The sequence below is a fragment of the Anoplopoma fimbria genome, chromosome 12 (assembly GCF_027596085.1).
Source record: "Anoplopoma fimbria isolate UVic2021 breed Golden Eagle Sablefish chromosome 12, Afim_UVic_2022, whole genome shotgun sequence".
NCBI lineage: Eukaryota > Metazoa > Chordata > Actinopteri > Perciformes > Anoplopomatidae > Anoplopoma > Anoplopoma fimbria.
This window is the reverse complement of record NC_072460.1, coordinates 11,191,596-11,210,920: the sequence shown is the minus strand read 5'-3', so window position 1 is coordinate 11,210,920 and position 19,325 is coordinate 11,191,596. Positions and strand designations below refer to the sequence as shown.

Genomic DNA, 19,325 nt, shown 5'->3' with positions numbered 1-19,325 from the left:
AGAAAAAAAATGATTTAATTATTCATTAATAAACTGTTTTTTTCTTGATTAATCTATTAATCATTTTGTGTATACAGTATATTTAGTGACAAGTCTGATTCTAATTTCCCAGTGTCCAAAGTGATGCCCTCAAATTGCTTGTTTTATCCAAACAACAGTCCAAATACAGTGGAGGAATCTTAACTCAAGTGCTTTTCTTAAAATGTGAGGTAATTGTACTTTGCTTGAGTTATTCTATTTGATGCCACTTTATACTTGTGTATTTCAAATGGAAGTACTTTACTTAAATATTCTACATATATCTATCCAGCTATAAAGATTTTACATACAAAAAATATGATGACCCTATAGAATATGAATCAATATTTTAGATGTGTTTGTGAATAGATTCAAATTAAAGTTCCACCTCGACAGTACAGCAGTACATTGCATTACATAAATGTATCAGTAATAATAATGCAAAAATGTATTACATAATAACTTTTACTTGGAGAGATTTTTTTTTCACTCACAGGATCTTAACACTTCCTACACTGCTGTCTGAAACCCAAAGATACTCAGGTAACTATCACATACAGATAAACTATCACCAGTTGGTTGAACTGCTGTGTTGAACTTTGCGAGGTAAAGATGAATAAATACATAAATGAATTAATAAAATACAATGTTAAAGCTTATCATTGTCAAATTAGAGAAGCTTGACCTGGCAGAACAAACAGTGATGGAGGGCGGGAGTTAGACACACACAGAGAGAGAGAGAGAGAGAGAGAGAGAGAGAGAGAGAGAGAGAGAGAGAGAGAGAGAGACATTTACTTTCACTTAGCGCGAACTAAAGTTTTGGTGGACGGTCCCTTGGCCCGCAGGGAGCTGGAGAGGCAGAGCGCAGCCGCTCGGTGCGGGTCAGTGCAACACCATCACAACACCATCACAACACCATCACTGCATGAATGACGGCGCACTTGACCGACGCAGGGGAAACACTTCGCCTCCTCACATGAGCCGCGTGCGAGCGCGTCGTGCGTCGGAGCTGGATCTAAGACGCCTCACCTCGAGTCAACTTCACGGGTACATCCGCAGACCGCAGCCGCCCGAGCGAGACATGTCACGGTGATGTTACAGCCTCCATCTTCGCTGGAATTAAAACATGGAGAGATAACCGGCGCGTAGAGCTGACAGGCAAGTGTTTGGAAGATTGGAAAGGCTCTGATATTTTGTACAAGACACGTTTTACTCAAACAGCTAAACATCACGTTAAATATCACTTTAAATATTACGTTAGGTTACCTATTGTTTTCTTTCCCGTCGCTTATTTAACAATGTTTTTATATACATCTTAAAATATCCATATATATATATATATATATATATATATATATATATATATATATATATATATATATATAAAAAATATATACTGTGGATATACACATTAAAATATATATTATATAAAGGCGAACATCAGCCTACATCTGGCTTTAAGATACAGGCAATTCAGCACATGCAAGGGAAGTTTCCTCTTACGAAAATCAATAGTGTAGTATTACTTTATGGCAAACTATTGGAAATCACACTCAAAATACAATGTTTTTCTGTCTGCAAAGTCAACTGAATAGATATACAGGACGCAGGACATATAATCCAAATCATCTGTATGGTTTGTAGTGTGTATGATTCAGTGGGTTGAGTTTCCTCCGTCGTATGTCTTCACCTTATTTCACCCCTTTTTGGGGTTAGGGTTACAGACAGAACATTCTGTCTGTTAAGGTTGAGATGTATGAGTTAAGTACTAAAGGTATTAGACTGTTGATTATAAATGATAGCACTCCAAAAGCACACACAAAAATTCTCAATACAATCACCTCGCTTTACTATTTATATTGCAATTCATACATATGCATTAAACATTGAGGAGGTGGAGGAAGGGATCTGGTCGAAACAAGCTACTGTTCATAGCGTGTGTCTTTCATTCATGTCATACACACTGTGCATGTGCTTTGTGATCCCCATAAACAACCTTGTAAAAGAGATCATTTAGGGTTTTAGGAACAAACAACAAACACGCAGCACAGAAACATTTGTTAATAGTAGACATATTAACCCTGCCTGTGTTTCCTCTGTGCGGACGGCCGGCTTGTGTTCCGGTGAGCAGCAGAGGAGCTGACGGTAAATGAGAGGCCGTCACCATGCCCCCAGGGAAGTATGGGATGCAGGAGGAATGGGAGAAGGAGGGGGTCCAGGAGATAGTGATGGACTTCCTGCTGCCTACTGGGATCTTCCTCAAATTCCCTGTGTCTCCAAACGACACCATCAAAAGCATCAAAAAAGTAAGTCCCCGCCCATTTAATTGATTATCAGTAGCTGCTTTAAGAGAAAAAAACCTTAATAGAATGTTTTTCGCCACTGACACATAATGTGTAATGTCATGCTTTGCATTTATTCTGTGTTTCTGGTAGAATGCATTTGAGCGACTGCAGTACAGCGATGCGGTTCTGGTGAACGCAGTTGCAAAACTAACTGTTGTTATTTACAATATTTACTCGATATGCTTTTAAACTAATTGGTCGATTTAAGATATTAAATTAATTAAGACGTGACACAATCTGAACAATTATCCGTTGTGCCTTTGATGCATCTTGAAGTTTTGATTCAACTAATAGAGAAGAAGCTAGAGCGTTCCTCCTTGGTATACACAGCCAGCTCTCTGCCGGAGCAGATCTGCTGTTAAATGTGAATGTGCCAGTTTCTATGCCAACAGCTCTGCCACTTCAGGCTGTTTGATTTAACTGTGTTAAGTAATGACACTCTTGGAAGCGTTTAAAATTTTAAGAGATTAAGTGTATTTCCAATATTATCTGCCAGGGTCATTGTTTGCACACTTGGTTATCATTCTTAAAAAATAGAGAAATCATAGTGGTGGCAAATATGTTATTCTTCCACAGCACTTCTGAAAATAGTAATGACACTGGTCTATGTGTTCTGAATCACTGTTTCGATAAAGCTTGTTTTAAATGACTTGTCAAGCATAAATTTGACAGGCCCAGAGTACACGCTGTACACTTCAGGACATAAACGCCGCGCTGCCAACCTCATGTATCGCTGGTGTCTCTTGTTTCAGATGGTTTGGAAGAATGCCAGCAGCGAGGCCCTGTTCAGTGCACTGGGTGATCCTGACGCGTACGTCTTCACCTGCATCAACCAGACGGCAGAAAGGGAGGAACTGGAAGAAGAATCGAGGCGCATAAATGACGTGCGGCCCTTCATGTGTGTTTTGAGGCTGGTGGCGAGGGAGGGCGACCGGGTGGAGAAACTCACCAACACCCAAATCAGCCTGTTAATTGGCAAAGGTTAGCAGCATCCTCCTCTAATAGAGCTTAGCAGGTGCTATACAGAGGTTTTGTGTGGTTCGTGGTATAGTTGTATGGTTTGTAAGTATAAGTTCAGAAGTAGTCCTCTGTCATCATCATAAGCCATGTTCCAGTCCTTTGAACCACTGCCAGCAATGCAAACAGATTATATTCATAGAATTAATAGTTTCTGATAATTTAATATATCAATACAAAATATATTGAATCCAATAATGAAACGAAACAATAGTGGCAACTTCAGACCAAATTGCTGTTTAACTACATTATTCAGTCAGACATTCATGTAAGCAGTTTTCCGTGTGACATTAAACAATCAGTGGTGACATAATCCATAATTCATAATCATCTAAGTAAATATTGGACCCATTTTGCACAAGCCACATATCTTCCAAACAATCTGACCCAGAAATAGCATTTTTCCCACAGACAAATCAGGAGATCTGGCAACTAACGTTCCGAACACCCTAGCAAACAAAGGCTCATGCTAAATTTGGCTGTTAGATGTGAGAATATATAATGTGAGCAAAGAAAAAAACATAATGCAAAGTAACCCAATCTGCTTTAATCCATGCACATAACATTCACAACACTTCCAAACGGGGTGGGGGGATGTCTCCCACTCGCTTTATTCATGATCTTCAATATCTTTGAAGGTCGACAAGTTACTCGCTTGCTATGAGCTAATGTAGCCAACTTGAGCACAACCAGGCTAACTAACGCTAATTCTATTTTCCAGTTCCAGTAACATTTTTGACTTCATAATATATTGTCTTTTGACTCATTCACTGGGCTTCAGTGCAGGCAGTCAGTAAAGCTGTAGGTTGATGCTTCTTTGAGTTTCAACTGATAAAAACATGGTCGGCTCTCGGGTAGCTCAGTAAAGCAAACACTCCTCTCAATGTACAAGACTTGTATTTGTTGACGCTTTCATTATGATCTTTACAGGTCTGCATGAGTTCGAGGCCCAGAAGAACCACGAGGTGAACGAGTTCCGGACAAAGATGCGTACGTTTTGTGAAGAGAAGGCTCAGGAGAGGCAGATGTTGCCATGGCAGCAGTGGATGGAGTACAGCTTCCCATGTGACCTGGAGCCATGCTGCTCTCCGCCAGAGTGTAGGAGTGTGAAGTCAAAAAACACCAAGAAAATTTTCATCAATGTCAAGTTTGAGGCTTGTGAGGTGAGTCGATCTGCTGTTGTAGTTTGTATGAGTCATAGTTGTAAAGGGTTAGGAAATCCCGCTCCCACGCCACAAACACCACCCTCAAACATCTCTCAGGAATAGGATCCACTAAGATGAAAGACACTTTTTTGTGTGTTTCTCTTTCTGTAAAGCTGATTCATTTATTGGTAATGTGTGTCTCTTACAGGAAAGCTTCATGCTGCAGCAGGACCCTCAAGACCTCCCAGTGGCTCTGATGAAGAGCGCCCTGAAGAAGAAGGCCACGGTCTTTCGCTCATTGCGACAGGAGCCCGAAGACTACACTTTACAGGTCAACGGGAGGTGGGAGTTCATGTATGGGAAACATCCCATGAGCCAGTTTAAAGTGAGTGACCGCATCTACGGCATCTTTGAGCTGCACAGCTACCTTTTTCTTATTCTATTGTTTTGTTCATATTTGATTATTTTCCCAGTTCTCATTCAGGCTGATGCCGGTTTTCCTAAATGATAGTTTTGTATATTGACGCATTCTTTTCACCCTCTACTGTCACAAACCTTCAGGAGCTTCTGCAGAGAAGCATCCACACAACATGATGCTTCTAAGTTGTGAATGTGTGTTTTTACTGATGTGTGGTGTTTTGTATTTGCCAAACAGCAATTCGTATGATGAGCAAAAAGCTAAATTCTACTCTTATCAGAACAAAAAAATTGCACAATTGCTTCCTTTTGGCCTGAAAGCTGTGACTCACTAAGCAATTGGTCAATGTTCGAATATTCGGTGTGTTGGAAATTTTCTTTCTTCCTCCTGGTTGTTATTTTTAAATAACCAGACTGTTAATTTGTTTAAAATCTCCCTTTGCCTTCATTACGTTATCTTTGCTTTTTTTAGGAGTGTAATACTTAACTGGTGAATAATTACGCAATCAAACTTTTTATAGGAACTAGAGCTGTTTTTTTCTTGTTGATTTTCTTTTCTATGTTGTTTGTCGACATACTGCCTGGGAGTTTTGCCCTGTGCGGTTGGTCCATGAAAGCTAAATTGATTGTCAGATCAAGAGTCTGGGTGAGTCAAGGTTTTGGTGGCAGCAGACTCCACTTTTGACTTTAAAGCCCCAGCTACCTGCAGCTGTGACTCATATCTGTCTAGCAGCCCTGCAGAAAGGAACTGCATCCATGCACACGTAATGAGATTTCGGTTGCATTAACCTACAGCAAATGAACAGCCTCCAGGACTTAACCAGCGCTATCAGACCACTGGGAAATATCTGTGGGTGAGCTGACTGATGGCTGTACGAAAAAAATAAAACACTCTGTCCCCTCCTATTGTCTGTCCCTTTCCTCTTTTACAGTACATATTCTCGTGTTTGAGAAATGGCCAAAACCCTTACCTAACCATGGTGCACCACTCCACCATCAGAAAATATCAGGAGGAGCAGGGCAGAATGTGCAGCCAGGTATATAAGAGTCGCTCCCTGTCCAGACCTCCTCCGCTGCCCCTGAAGAAGGTGAGAGTTCAGCAGACGGCTGTCGTCTCTCATTAACAGAGCAGCATCTCTTTCTGTCCCTCTGCTCATCACAGTTGTTCCTCAACCAGACTGCAGACTTTGGAACACTAGAAACATGCCGTGCCACACAATGTTGATAATTTAAGCCTCACACCTTTGCTTGCATTTACTGTAGTTTAACACAGAGCACATATTACCTACTTTGAAACTGCACTGGCCAAATGAATTGTGTGTTTTTAAGCTTTTATCTATGAAATCTAGTAATGTGAGCAGTAAAGAACAATAACATTTTCAGACTTTATCAAAGTACTTTAAGGACTGGTGTCAGTTTCTTCCCCTTTTTCTCTTTTAAGTGTACATTGTTGTGTGTCTATCTTTTGACATGCTGCCAAACAGGAAATTGTAGCAACAGTTTCATGACTTTAGTCTTTGGTGAATGTTATAAATGCATATTTTTAATGGAAAGAAAGGGAGGTAAAAAATTAAATCCTCTCTTATCTGACTCCTTGCAGCAGAATACCTCCTCTCTGTGGTCCATCAATGAACCTTTCTACATTCACCTGCTGCAGGGCAGCCGAGTCAATGCAGGCGAAGGAATGAAGGTTGGTGTGGTTTTGCGTGGGTTTGATGCTCAATGAAATGTGGCATTGACTTGTTTACCAATATCTCAATTTCAGTTGTAGGAACAGCAGGGTTGTCATGAAAATGACAGGGGGTCACATGGTCCAGACCACACGTTTCCCATAATTCATCAAGGCGGTTGGTTGAAACTTCAAAACAGGAAGTGGGGAGGGCCTATCTGCTTTTGACATCTCCTTCTGAGGCCTAGATTCTAAGAAAACTGACAGACTTCATGCTCTCTCTGCCTTTCTCGCTTTCAGTGCACTTCTTTTTTTGAAGGCGGTGAATACATTTAGTTACTATCGCAGAGAGATGTTTGTTAAAATGTTTGTTAAGGGATGCTTCCCTGCAAATTACTTGCAAAAGCATGTAGAAATATCCAGTACAACTCCATATTCACTTTTTCTGTCAGTCTTCTTTTTTTTTTCCTCAACCAATTTGACAATTTGCTGTAGGGTAGTCTGTTAATGTGTGTCTGCGTTTGTGAGTCAGTTTCATAACTAACTATGTTACTGTTTAGATTGGTTATTAAGTGTAAGTGCACTTCCGGCGGCTGCCTTAGAGCGCATCATGACTCATGGCAAATTTGTCCTCTGACAAAATTACCAGTCATGTCTGCAGCTGGCAGGCACAGGTTAGATAAAACCCTGGGGGAGAATAGCCACTCATATATTTTGTGAATATAGATTCAGACTATCTTGATTTGGCAAAAGACAGGAGCTTAACAGTCGTACGATACTGAATTTTGGCTCTGGTGGTTGTTTATCATTTTTGGACTGACTCTGCATAGCATTGAAAGGTGTCGCGTTATGAATCTGTAGATCCTTTGACTCATAGCCTGTGTGACACAGGAAACTCTGAATCATCTCTTTAAGTCTGTGAATCTTCCACAAACTATCTCCCTCACGAAGTCCTCTAATCACTACTGTGTATGTGTGTTTCCCCCCTCCAGCTTGTGGTGCAGGCCGGTCTGTTCCATGGCAGCGAACTCCTCTGCAAGGTGGTGACAACTTCAGAGGTGACAGTTTGCTCTGAGCCACTATGGGATCAAAAGCTGGAGTTTGACATAAACGTGGCTGACCTACCACGCATGAGCCGCCTGTGCTTCGCGCTCTATGCAGTCATTGAGAAAGCCAAGAAACCCCGCGGCACTAAAAAAAAGAATAAGAAAGCGGTGAGTATGTGAGAAACTCAAGCCGTTTTGGGGTGAGAATTTGTTAGCAAGCACAAACAGATCCGTTTCCTCTCTATTGTGTAGTACTTGTAGTCCGTGTGTGCTGTGTGGGTGTTGGTTTTGCTGCTCAGTCTGGTTGTGCAAGTGTGTTCAGTGGCAATGCTGCGGTTAATGTTTCATCCGCTTCAGCGCTTTTATCTGTACATCACTCCAAAAAGGAAAGGACATTTTCAAGGAATTCTAAATTCATGCTCACAGTCACCATTCGTAGTAACAACCCTCCAACCCATTTAACATTTTACCCCAAAATGTGCTCCTCATCTTTAAGGCCTGTAGTGGGGACAGGTTAGAGTAGACGCCTGAAAACTGTGTAATTATTTTAATCACGATTAATTGAAAAAAATTTGAGCAAAAATGCAAAACATTATCTCGGTTTATATGATGGGCTCTGGGGAAAATACTTACTCATAAAAACTTTTTGACATTTCATAGAAAAATAATTGGCAGATTAATCATTAATAAAATATTACTATTAGTTGCAGCCCTAATAACATTCATACATTTAAAAAGGATTATGCTGCATCATGCCACTATATATAGTAACATTATTAATATGCCAATAGAGGAACACTGAGTTTAAGGTGCCATTTACTTGTTTTATTTAAATCCTGTTTATTCACGAAACAACAACAGCAGTAGTACTTCACTGAGAGAAGGACTCCACACACCCGCCCACACACACACACACACACACACTGTACACTGACATGTAAAGTGAACAACAATAAAGTCCCCTTTTTTCTGCAGCTGTGCTCTCAGCCTCTCTTGTGTTGAAGCGGCAACATGTTTTGGAGGTTCGCTCAAACATGGTGCCCAGGTGTGTTTATGGGCATCAAGGTCACTTCTGCTTTCTGAGCCACTTCTCCCTTCTTTTGCCTGGAAGAGAAGTTCTGCAGACAGACAGACAGAAGTTGAGCTATTTTAGCCATTCTTGTACATGTGCATTGTCTCTTTTATTTTTAGCTGGCTGCATTCAACCTTATACAACAGAGGTTTAATAATTCAATACAGTTAAGATTTATTGTTGAAAATCCTTTATATTTAAAATATCCTTAATATATCTTTTGTATGTTTGCTTTTTTGGTAAATGTGACGGACAAATTACTACCTAATATATGTATTCTGATAATATATATATTTTTTGGAACACCCTATATATATATTTTTTTATATATATTTTTGTTAATCCGATGATCAAATCCAAAATGTAACTTTGCTTAAACATTATTGTACTCTCTGCTTCGCCATTCTGCTGCCTGTTTGCATTATTTTACTGCCTGCAGATGGTCTTCAAGATAGCCTATAAACAAATCTAATCCTCCCTGTCCCTCTCTTCAGGACTGCCCCATAGCCTGGGTGAACACCATGGTGTTTGACTACAAGGACCAGCTGAAGACTGGGGAGTTCCTCTTGTCCACATGGCCATCTGTTCCTGGTACGTTCAGGCCTTCTCTATTCTTACATTTCCTCCTCTTCAAAAACACCTCACATGTTAACAGCCTCCTCCACGGCGCCTGGCAGCACCACAGTGAAAACGAAAAGGGCGCCATCAAAATCCCACATATTTACACATTATGTGTTTTTACTAATGCACATAAAAGCCTTTTTAATATTTGGAAACCACAGCTGTCGGTTGGTGTCAAGACATGCTCAGTTTTATTCACTAAATTGATTTAATCTTTTTCCGCGGTTTGGAAGAGCGGTAGTAAAACACGCACTGTCACTTTTAGAGATATGGTAGTTAATTGAAAATTATAATTTTCTTACTAAGCAGATCAAAGCATTTACCAAATGGCACATTTCATGTATGATTTGTTTTATCACAGACAAAAGCGACCTGTTGAACCCAATGGGAACAGTGGAGAAGAACCCTAATGTGGACAGTGCTGCCGGGCTTCTCATTCGCTTCCCTAATATCCGGCCACATCCTCTCTATTACCCACCACTGGAAAAGGTACCTATGCTCAAAAGGCTATATTTGAGTACATAGTGAAAGTTTAATTTGTATTACAGTCAGTGAAAATATCCTCATCTGTTATCAGGTAAGTGGTGACGTGGAGCAGAATGGTGATGCAGCTATTGCCACAAAAGAAGAGGTAAGACTCTAAATTTCACATTTTCCAATTCTCACAAAGTTTAAGGTAAAATAAAGACATTACTGTTACTTGCTGACCACATATTTTGTTTGCTCTCTTTAGTACATGAAACTAAAAGAAGTCATGGACAACAAAAACTCCACTGAGTTTTTTGAGGACGAGAAAGAGCTCCTGTGGAAGCTCCGCACAGTAGTCCGTGACCATTATCACGAAAGTCTGTCCAAGCTGCTCCTCATCACCAAGTGGAGTCGACGCGAGGACGTAGTTCTGGTATGAATGGAGAGCTCTGAAAGTGAAAATACTTTTTAATAATCATTGATTTATCGATTTTCTTTCTTCATTTATAATACAATTTACATAAATTTCCCATAAAACTCATAGGAAAAGTCCAAAATAGATTTTAACCCTCACTATATACAAAAATATTATCTTTATTGTCTCTGCTAAATAACTTGACCTGCTTGTTTAGCAGTCATTTTACAAATTTAACATATTATATTTGCTGTGTTGGTTCTAATAGCTTTCTTTTTATTGAATAACCACTATAAACATACAGTATGTCATGGTGAACTATTCAACCAGTAGGGCTATAGCTAATGATATTACTTTATTTCATTTGACAGTTATTTAGCTGATTGATCGATTGATTTAGTCTGATTTAGCTAAATACTAACTAACAGCATGCTACCATGTTCCCAATGATAATGCTAACGTGCTGCAAATACTGTTTAATGTTTATTTTGTTCACCATCTTAGTTTAGCATGTTAGTATGCTAACATTTGTTAGATTAGTGCTGAACACAAGTACAGTCTTTACTTTGGCATATATTTTGTGATAAAGTTAAGGTCAGGGAATCACCAGAGTCTGTTGTCATCAAACATATGAGAGTTTCAATTTCTCTCATCATGGTATAAAATGGTGATCTGATTCTCCTCAGATGGTTAGTTTGCTGGGGAACTGGCGGGACCTCCCAGCCATCCATGCCTTGGAGCTCTTGGACTACAGTTTTCCCGACCCAGCGGTTCGTTCCTTCACAATCAGATGCCTCAGGAAGCTCAGGTACACACATGTTCATGTTTTTAATGCATCCATGTAATGTCTCACACTTAGCATTATCATTTATGGAACATTTTCTATGCACACAGTGACGATGAACTGCTACAGTACTTAATCCAGCTGGTCCAGGTCCTGAAGTACGAATCCTACCTAGACTGTGACCTCACCACCTTCCTGCTAGAAAGGGCTCTGTCCAACTGGAGGATAGGACACTTTCTGTTTTGGCATCTCAGGTGAGATGCAATCTTGCAGAAAACACAAGATTGGGACATGTGCATCTGCAGCCCTGTTTTTTTCTTGACAGGAGAGTTTTTTGTTTGTTGTAGGTCAGAGATTCACGTGGCGTCTGTGAGTTTGCGTTTTGGCCTGATTCTGGAGGCCTACTGCCGGGGAAACATCCACCACATCAGGCTTTTAACCAAACAGGTAATCTCATCGCACTGATACACACTGACATCAGGATGTGAAATGATTTTGGTTTTGTACTAAATCTCGGCCTTACCTCTCCCACACAGAACGAGGCTCTGGGCAAAATGAAGGCCCTGAGTGACTTTGTCAAGTCGGGATCCCAGAAGACGACAGCAGATGACCTGAAGCTGTGCATCAGACAGGAGTCCTACCTGGAGGCCCTGTCAGACCTGCTGTCACCACTCAACCCCAGCATCATCCTTGCTGAGATCTGGTTAGTGCCAGACACACACACACACACACACACACACACACAAGAAATTACATTTTTGGGCTCCTTAATTGGATTCTCATGGCAGTTTTGGTCCCTCTCTAGGTTTACTGAATTACAAAATAATAGATTTATGAAGAATAATGACAAATCAACCATTTAAGTCCTTACAGTATCAGTAGACTTTGTTTTATTTTGAATTATACTATGTGCCATCTTATGCTTTTTCACACCACTAAAAGCCTTACAGGTGGTGATGTTTTTTTCTTACTTTGTCATCGAACTGTTCATCTTCATCCTCTTGAGCATTTTCTTTTGCCTTGGACAGAATTTCCCCCTTGCTGAGAGTGGCCCCAAAGGGACATAAACATTTAACAACTCAATAAGTAAAATGTAAACAGGGTGAATGTATTTCGTAAAACAGGCCTTTTCCTCAGTCCTCAGTCTATGAATCTGGATAGTTTATAATGATTATGTGTTTATAATGAGTGTGTTTGCTGTTGCAGTGCAGACAAGTGCAGGTTTATGGACTCCAAGATGAAGCCGCTCTGGCTGATGTATAACCCCCGGGCTCAAGAGGACATGGTGGGCATCATCTTCAAGAACGGAGATGGTGAGATACAAGAAAATAGGAAGACATGGCAACACACATTCAGTACACATCATACAGTAGCCCTCAGTGCCAAGACTTAAGCTGTAGTTCACTTAAGTTTAGCACAAATGGAATACCCTGAGGTGTTAAAATGTGACTGCAAAAATAAACATAGCCAGCAAGTTTGAAAAAGGATGTCCCCTAAATAAAAAAAGAGGAAGTTTGTAAGTCTAACTGTATCAGGGTTAAAACTACCTTGAAATTTAAATTTGAAACAGCTTTTGTGACAATGAAATTCCCTTTTTTTAACCTTTTTTCACTCATCACCTTAAGATCTTCGACAAGACATGTTGACCCTCCAGATGATCCAGCTCATGGAGAACTTATGGAAGAAAGAGGGCCTCGATCTCAGGTACAGTGAGAGCAGCTGTTTGCAGCAGATGTTGATGCTTTTTAACAATGAGCGTCGCTAGACCAACCTAATACTGTTACACCCTCACAGGATGATCCCTTATGGCTGCTTGTCCACTGGGAACAAGATGGGGCTCATTGAAGTGGTGAAGAACTCCGACACCATCGCCAACATCCAGCGTAACAGCAGTAACAGTGCCGCCACCGCTGCCTTCAACAAGGATGCCCTGCTCAACTGGCTCAAATCTAAGAATCCTGAGTGAGTATGATGAACAACTTTGACAAAATAGTTACAAGCCTTATCATCTTCTATGATATAAATACTGTATTGATATCTGGAAGTCGTGACCCTCTATAACCCCATGAAAACAACACCAAACGCTGTTCAGCGCCATAGAGTTTTAACAGCAAAACCACCAGAATGGCCTTTATATCCAATTATTTTCCTCATCGTGGAATGTTATTGGATATATAAGCCAGCTCTGTCATAATCTGTGTCCCAAAATACATCAACTTATACTTATAGTTCTAATCATGTTTTGTTTTAATGTAGTGTACACCCACACACATACTTTCTACTTCCTGTTTGTGAAGTTTATTTATTGGCAGCGACACTTTTTCGCATGTACGCTGTCGCCTCTCGATGCACAACTTGTGTTATTTCTTGTTTTTTGAAAATGGTAAAGTGTTTTAATTTCTTGTCAACAACTACATGACTGATAGTGTGTCCAAGTGCATAGCAATATGTGTGAAAAAAAATCCCCTAAAACTGCGCCAACAATACCATCTAAAGTAATTTTTATAGAATAGGGAATTGAAGCAAAGTGTGAAATGTGTCACATCCGCTGGCTCTGTTTTGTTCAGACATTTTTAGTTGTGTCAGTAACACTTTAATCCACCCCCTTTTTTTATTATTTATAAACAGCATGAAAGCAATTCAGTATAAAACAGTATAAAAGCAATTCTTAAATTATTTATAACACACTATAATGCTGGTGTAAACGGAGGCAAGGACATTTTAATTGTTGATTAATGTGTTTTTCAACAACCACAACTAATATACTATAATTATAATAATATAAATAATTTTTACTTGTATAGCACATTTCATACAGACTATGTAACGTCAAGTGCTGTACATTTAAAAAAAGAAACATAAAGCTAACCTTACTTTTACAGAGCATGCTTTTTGCATTTAAATTTGTAGTGCAATCAATGTATGTATGTCCTCGTAGATGAGATTATAATACCTTAAGTTATAATTAACTGTATAAAACTGTACATTAGTAAACATTTAAAATGTTCTTATATCTGCTTAAGTCATTTATTACATTGTTATTAAAAATACTAAATGGGAGGGTTATGATATGCTAATTAAAAACATTATAGGGACTAGTTTAAAATTCTAATCAAGATCCTATGGTACGTTTTTTTTCTTTATGTTATTCAATGCAGAAATAGGTAAACATTTTAATATTTAATACAAACATTATATAGTACAGTATATTAACTGAATATTTTAAAACAATGTGTATATATTAAGGTGTGTTTTCTTGACAGTATGGAGAAAAATCCTTTTTTTCATTTATGTTTTATGTTTTCAGAAATGCCCTTTGGATGTCTGTGTGTACTTTAAGTTTTACTTCAAAGTATTTATTGTGTGCAGCATTTGAAGAAAACGTGACAGTAGATTTTTATTTTGTGGCAGACAGTCTGAAGGTCTTGTCTTTCCTAAAAGCTCCTTGAAAAGAGAGAACCATTCAATGTAATGAATAAGCCTTTGTAGGTCACGTTGACAGGCCCAGCTGACTGCACGACAGACCAGAAAGGTAATTAGCTTGAAATGCGGAGCAAAGAAAATGAATAAAAGCTTAACACAGTGAACCTCAGTGCACGTTTAGACTGTGAAAGGACGTGACAGTCAATCATTAACCAGCCACAGGAACCCCTGCTGTCAATATTTCATATAGCAGATGAAATCCTGCCTCATTACTATGTATATGTGTGTGTGTGTGTGATATAGAAGTTCAAATGTACTGTAAGAACAAAACCCACTCATGCTTTGCTTCCTTATTTCTCTGATCTTTTTTTTGTCACCAGGGACAAACTGGATCCAGCAATAGAAGAGTTCACACTGTCCTGTGCCGGCTACTGTGTAGCTACCTACGTCCTGGGCATCGGAGATCGTCACAATGACAATATCATGATCAGGGAAACTGGACAGGTGGAGTTTACCTCTGTGATATTTTTCATCACATTACAGCACTGAGATCTACCACAAGGGGTGATTAGACATTAAGTGGGAAATAAGATTGATCTACTTCATAATACAGTATGTAGCAGAACACTGCCAAATATAAATTATTCTTCCAAGACAGGGTGCCTTTTAATTTATCTTTTTAATTTAACTGAGTGTCAGATTTGGTCACTTTGGATTGACATTCTTCAGGTTACTCATCACCAGTTAGTGGGTCTTTAACAAATATGACTGTGGTTAGTGATTCAGAACCCATAAGTCACTTTCACCTTTGCTCCTCAGCTGTTCCACATTGACTTTGGGCATTTCTTGGGCAACTTCAAGCGGAAACTGGGGATCAACAGGGAGCGTGTGCCTTTCATCTTGACATATGACTTTGTCCATGTGATCCAACAAGGAAGGACGAACAACAGTGAGAAGTTTGAGAGGTACAATATTTTTGTGTCTTTTTATCAATCTGGGATTCTGTTTGCATATTTTTGTAACCTAAGACTGATTATTGCATCATGTTGTCAGGTTCAGGGAGTACTGCGAGCGGGCCTATAAGATCCTCTGTCGCAACGGGATGCTGTTCGTCAACCTTTTTGCTATGATGAAGGCGGCAGGACTGCCAGAGCTCACCTCCTTCAAAGACATCCAGTATCTAAAGGTATGCAACAATGATGATGCTGCTGCTGCTGATCATGATGAGGATGATAATAATATTGACAGTGATTTTTATTTATTTTTATTTTTAAAGGACTCCTTAGCTTTGGGCAAATCAGAGGAAGAGGCACTGAAGAACTTTAAGGTGAAGTTCAACGAAGCTCTGCGGGAAAGCTGGAAGACGAAAGTCAACTGGATGATGCACTCCCTGGCCAAAGATAATAGACCCTGAAGAACACTGTACCAAGGAAACCTGGCGCCAGACCAAAAAAATATGGATTTTAATGAATGGATGATAAAAGGAAAGCAAACACAATCAAATATTTTACTTTATTGATGGCACTTAAAAACGCTCAATATATGTTTACATCCGTCTAGCCTGTCTGTGGTAAATAACGACTAAGTGGAGGCATCCAAAGATGATACAGCCAAGGGGCATTATCTCAACACACGCATATTTTCACAATGGTGGAAATCAATCACACTCAGCTTTCTCCCATCAGACATGGCAATGCCTTTGACTTAAGGACATATCAACAAAAAAATGTAAACATTCTTTAAGGATGTGTCAGATTTGCTACTTAAAAAACACCTGCACGTGCAAAAGTGTCCTGAATCACTGAAACAAAGCCAGAGACTGAAAGTTCATCCCCCTGAATGCATTGCTTAGCAGGGAGCAAACTGCAAACAGACTTTATGATGACTTCAAATCGTTCATTTACGGAGTTCAATAACAGGGCGACAGTTTCACCTCAAGTCTTTTCCACAGTTACGACCCATGGTGGTTGTGTCATATCCTCTCATTTCAACTGCCTCTTTGCAATTGTGTCTTTTGTTCTTTTATTTTATTGTATTTTATTTAACTCGGTAGCTCAGAAGTATTTGTACGAAGTTGTGAAGGAGATTTTAAGAAGATGTTGTGTTTTACTGCTGTTTTGATGTGTAATATTGCCTTGAAGTGCTCTAGAATGCCAGTAGACACAACGCATTGTAACATTTACAATTCATTGTAAGATGGGAAAATAACTTTAAAGTGGACCTTTCTTTTATTAACTTTCCTGTGTACCAGGCCGTGTCACCCAGCAGACCCCGACCAAACAGCTACTACACATTAATGGAATAGTTTAACATTTTTTACAAATATTCTTTCTTGCATAGAGTTAGATAAGAAGGTCTACACCACTCTCTTTCGTTAATTCCGAAACCTGAGCCAGTAGCTTTTAGCCTTTCATAGCTTAGCTTGAAGACTGGAAACAGATGGTCTTTATGCTAAACTAAGCTTACTTTCTCTTAGTTCCAGCTTCATATTTAACGAGACAGATATGAGAGTGGTATTGCTTTTATTATTTAAGTAAAGTGAATGGGTATATTTCTGGAAATGTTGAATTATACCTTTAATTACAAAGAAAAAATAATGATCTCAGGTGCTAGGCAAAGATATCAATGTATGTTCAAGGCTCAGAAGAATAATATTGAAAACATGAGGCATTACGATCCAAATAGGAATCTTGTTCTAGCCATAGACTTTCTCAGAATGTTCCCTTTTGAAAGCGTAAAATCTATTTAAGTTATGCTTGTGATTTCCATTGCATTTTTGAACTGATGTGCCAGGTGCCTTGAAAGATATCTTATGCTTGTACTGTCAAACACCTCTATACTCTATACTTTGATCTCATTTTATGGTACTTTCACTATATTGTACATGCTGTGTATCTTGCTGTCAGTCATGCAAAGAAGATGATGTGCTTTTCATCGCCTTTTTTATTTTACATAACAGTTCAGATGATTTACAATGATGACTTTTATAGAAGAGCAAGTGTAGCTGTAGATAACACAGCAAGATGTTTTAATTCCCTTAAGCTACTGAATTAGTCACTGTGGATTGGGTTTTAAATATGGGTCATCAATGTCCCTCAGTATGGGCTCAACTAAACACTGCTGCTTTAAGCCAGAACGAGTCAGTCTATTTAGTCTATGAGCTACTTTTGCAAAATGTAAATATTCTGAATATTTGCCTTTTGAATTAGTTGTAATTCATTAATTCTGTCAAATGGTACAAGTATTTTAACATTCAGGTTTTGTTTACATGTGTGCAGCTAAAGCTGATCAATCATTCTGTCAACATATGTCCGATGGAGAACCTACCTTTATCTGCATTCTGTTTTTACGTTTGATTCACTTGCTGTTGGAAGAGAAAGATAGACTCAATAAACAGTGTGCAACAGCAGAGCTCACTGAGGCTTTCTAGGATCAATGCCATGTTTAATCTTAATTTAATGCCGCTTAAAAAAAGGCTGATCGTGGATGAAGGCCAGAGCCACCAAATTCACCCCATCCTTTATTTTCCTGAGTAACCACAGTGTTTTAGAGCGATGGCCTTTTGTACGAATCTGTGGGAGTTTACACTTCACAATAACACGTTTATTAATTAAAGTGAACGCAGGAGGGTTTTGGCAAATATTTTATGAACTGTATGATACTGTCATCGTTTTTGGTTTGGCTTTCTCTCTCTTTATTGAACACAAAACTGCATCATGATTACATAAGACACGTAGTGAATACCAGTGAACATACTGTCTTGGTGAGAGATACTGATGATTTCAAATGGACCAAGACCTTGTTTATTTACAACACAACTTAAATGGTGTGAATGCTTTTGTATTTTGAACACGATTCATTTTAATTCAAATAACATCAATGTTGGCTACACATTTTATAACTTATAAAGCAGGTAAACATGGTTTGATACTGTCGCATTTCATTTTTTTTGTTGGTTACTGTCCTTGCAGGGTAGATTACCTAAAAAATAAAGAATGTGCAAAAATAAAGAATAAGCATTACTAAAATTGGAGATAAATATTTGACAAGAAAGGGAGTAGGTTCCTATAACTAACATTTCCCACAGACAGCAGAGTGTACCAATCAAATTAGTATTTTCAATAAAGGTAGTATCAGCAAAGTTTTCTGTTTTCAAGAGACTTTTGTTTAGCAGTGGTGGAGAACTGTACTGTACGGTACTTGTACTTTAATTGGATGTTTCCATTTGAATCTACTTTATATTACTACTTCATTGTATTTTAGAAGCAATATTGTACCTTTTACTTCACTACATTTATTTGATAACTAGTTACTTGGCATATTCAGATTATTAATACAATACCTCAACTAATAAATCATGATGTATTATAGTGGATAAAGCAGACAAAGAAAGTTTGAATTAGCCACACCTTTACAACATTAATGATGCTTACACATTAATGCATTTCTAATTATAATCCAGTGATATGAAATATATTATTCTGAAAAGGGTAATTCTGCAAAAGTACTTTTACTTTTGGTAGTAAAGTAAAATGTATTTATATTGCGCTTTTCACAGACATAAGTCACAAAGCGCTTAACAGGAGCAGAATTTCAGACAAGAAGAAAACATAATTGTCATAAAAGTGACCATACACCATACATCATTTAAAAGGTCAGTTTTTAGAACATGAAACGTACTAAGAAAGGCCCAATCGACAGTAAAATACACAACAGAATGAAAAGAACAAAAGACAAACAGACGTGGAGCATGCATTTTACCCAAACGCCTGTCTAAACAGGAATGTCTTAAGCTGCTATTTTTTTGGGTAATATATTGTGTTTTTATTGGTAGTATATTGTGATGCCAACAGTGTACTTTTAGTATTTGATCCCATAGATCCGG

At 38.7% G+C, this 19,325-nt stretch overlaps 1 protein-coding gene across 1 annotated transcript; it reads left to right on the top strand.

The window, feature by feature from the left end:
* The first annotated feature begins 851 nt into the window (after positions 1-851).
* Positions 852-18,363, top strand: pik3cd (phosphatidylinositol-4,5-bisphosphate 3-kinase, catalytic subunit delta). The gene is made up of 23 exons (XM_054608930.1): positions 852-1,176; positions 2,150-2,324; positions 3,116-3,344; positions 4,311-4,543; positions 4,734-4,910; positions 5,875-6,030; positions 6,543-6,632; positions 7,604-7,825; positions 9,224-9,320; positions 9,712-9,839; positions 9,928-9,981; positions 10,084-10,251; positions 10,920-11,041; positions 11,128-11,271; positions 11,365-11,464; positions 11,554-11,720; positions 12,224-12,330; positions 12,643-12,721; positions 12,812-12,979; positions 14,821-14,944; positions 15,260-15,405; positions 15,494-15,626; positions 15,717-18,363. Exons 2-23 carry the CDS (start codon positions 2,184-2,186, stop codon positions 15,852-15,854), a joined length of 3,123 nt encoding a protein of 1,040 aa, XP_054464905.1. The 5' UTR covers positions 852-1,176; positions 2,150-2,183; the 3' UTR covers positions 15,855-18,363.
* Positions 18,364-19,325: the final 962 nt, after the last annotated feature.

What these genes read in the sequence shown, in the direction of transcription:
- pik3cd (XM_054608930.1), top strand. Translation starts at nt 2,184, where the DNA reads ATGCCCCCAGGGAAGTATGGGATGCAGGAGGAATGGGAGAAGGAGGGG. An exon ending in TTTCTGTTTTGGCATCTCAG is followed by an intron (nt 11,272 to 11,364) that starts GTGAGATGCAAT and finishes TGTTTGTTGTAG; the next exon opens with GTCAGAGATTCACGTGGCGT. An exon ending in AAGACATCCAGTATCTAAAG is followed by an intron (nt 15,627 to 15,716) that starts GTATGCAACAAT and finishes TTATTTTTAAAG; the next exon opens with GACTCCTTAGCTTTGGGCAA.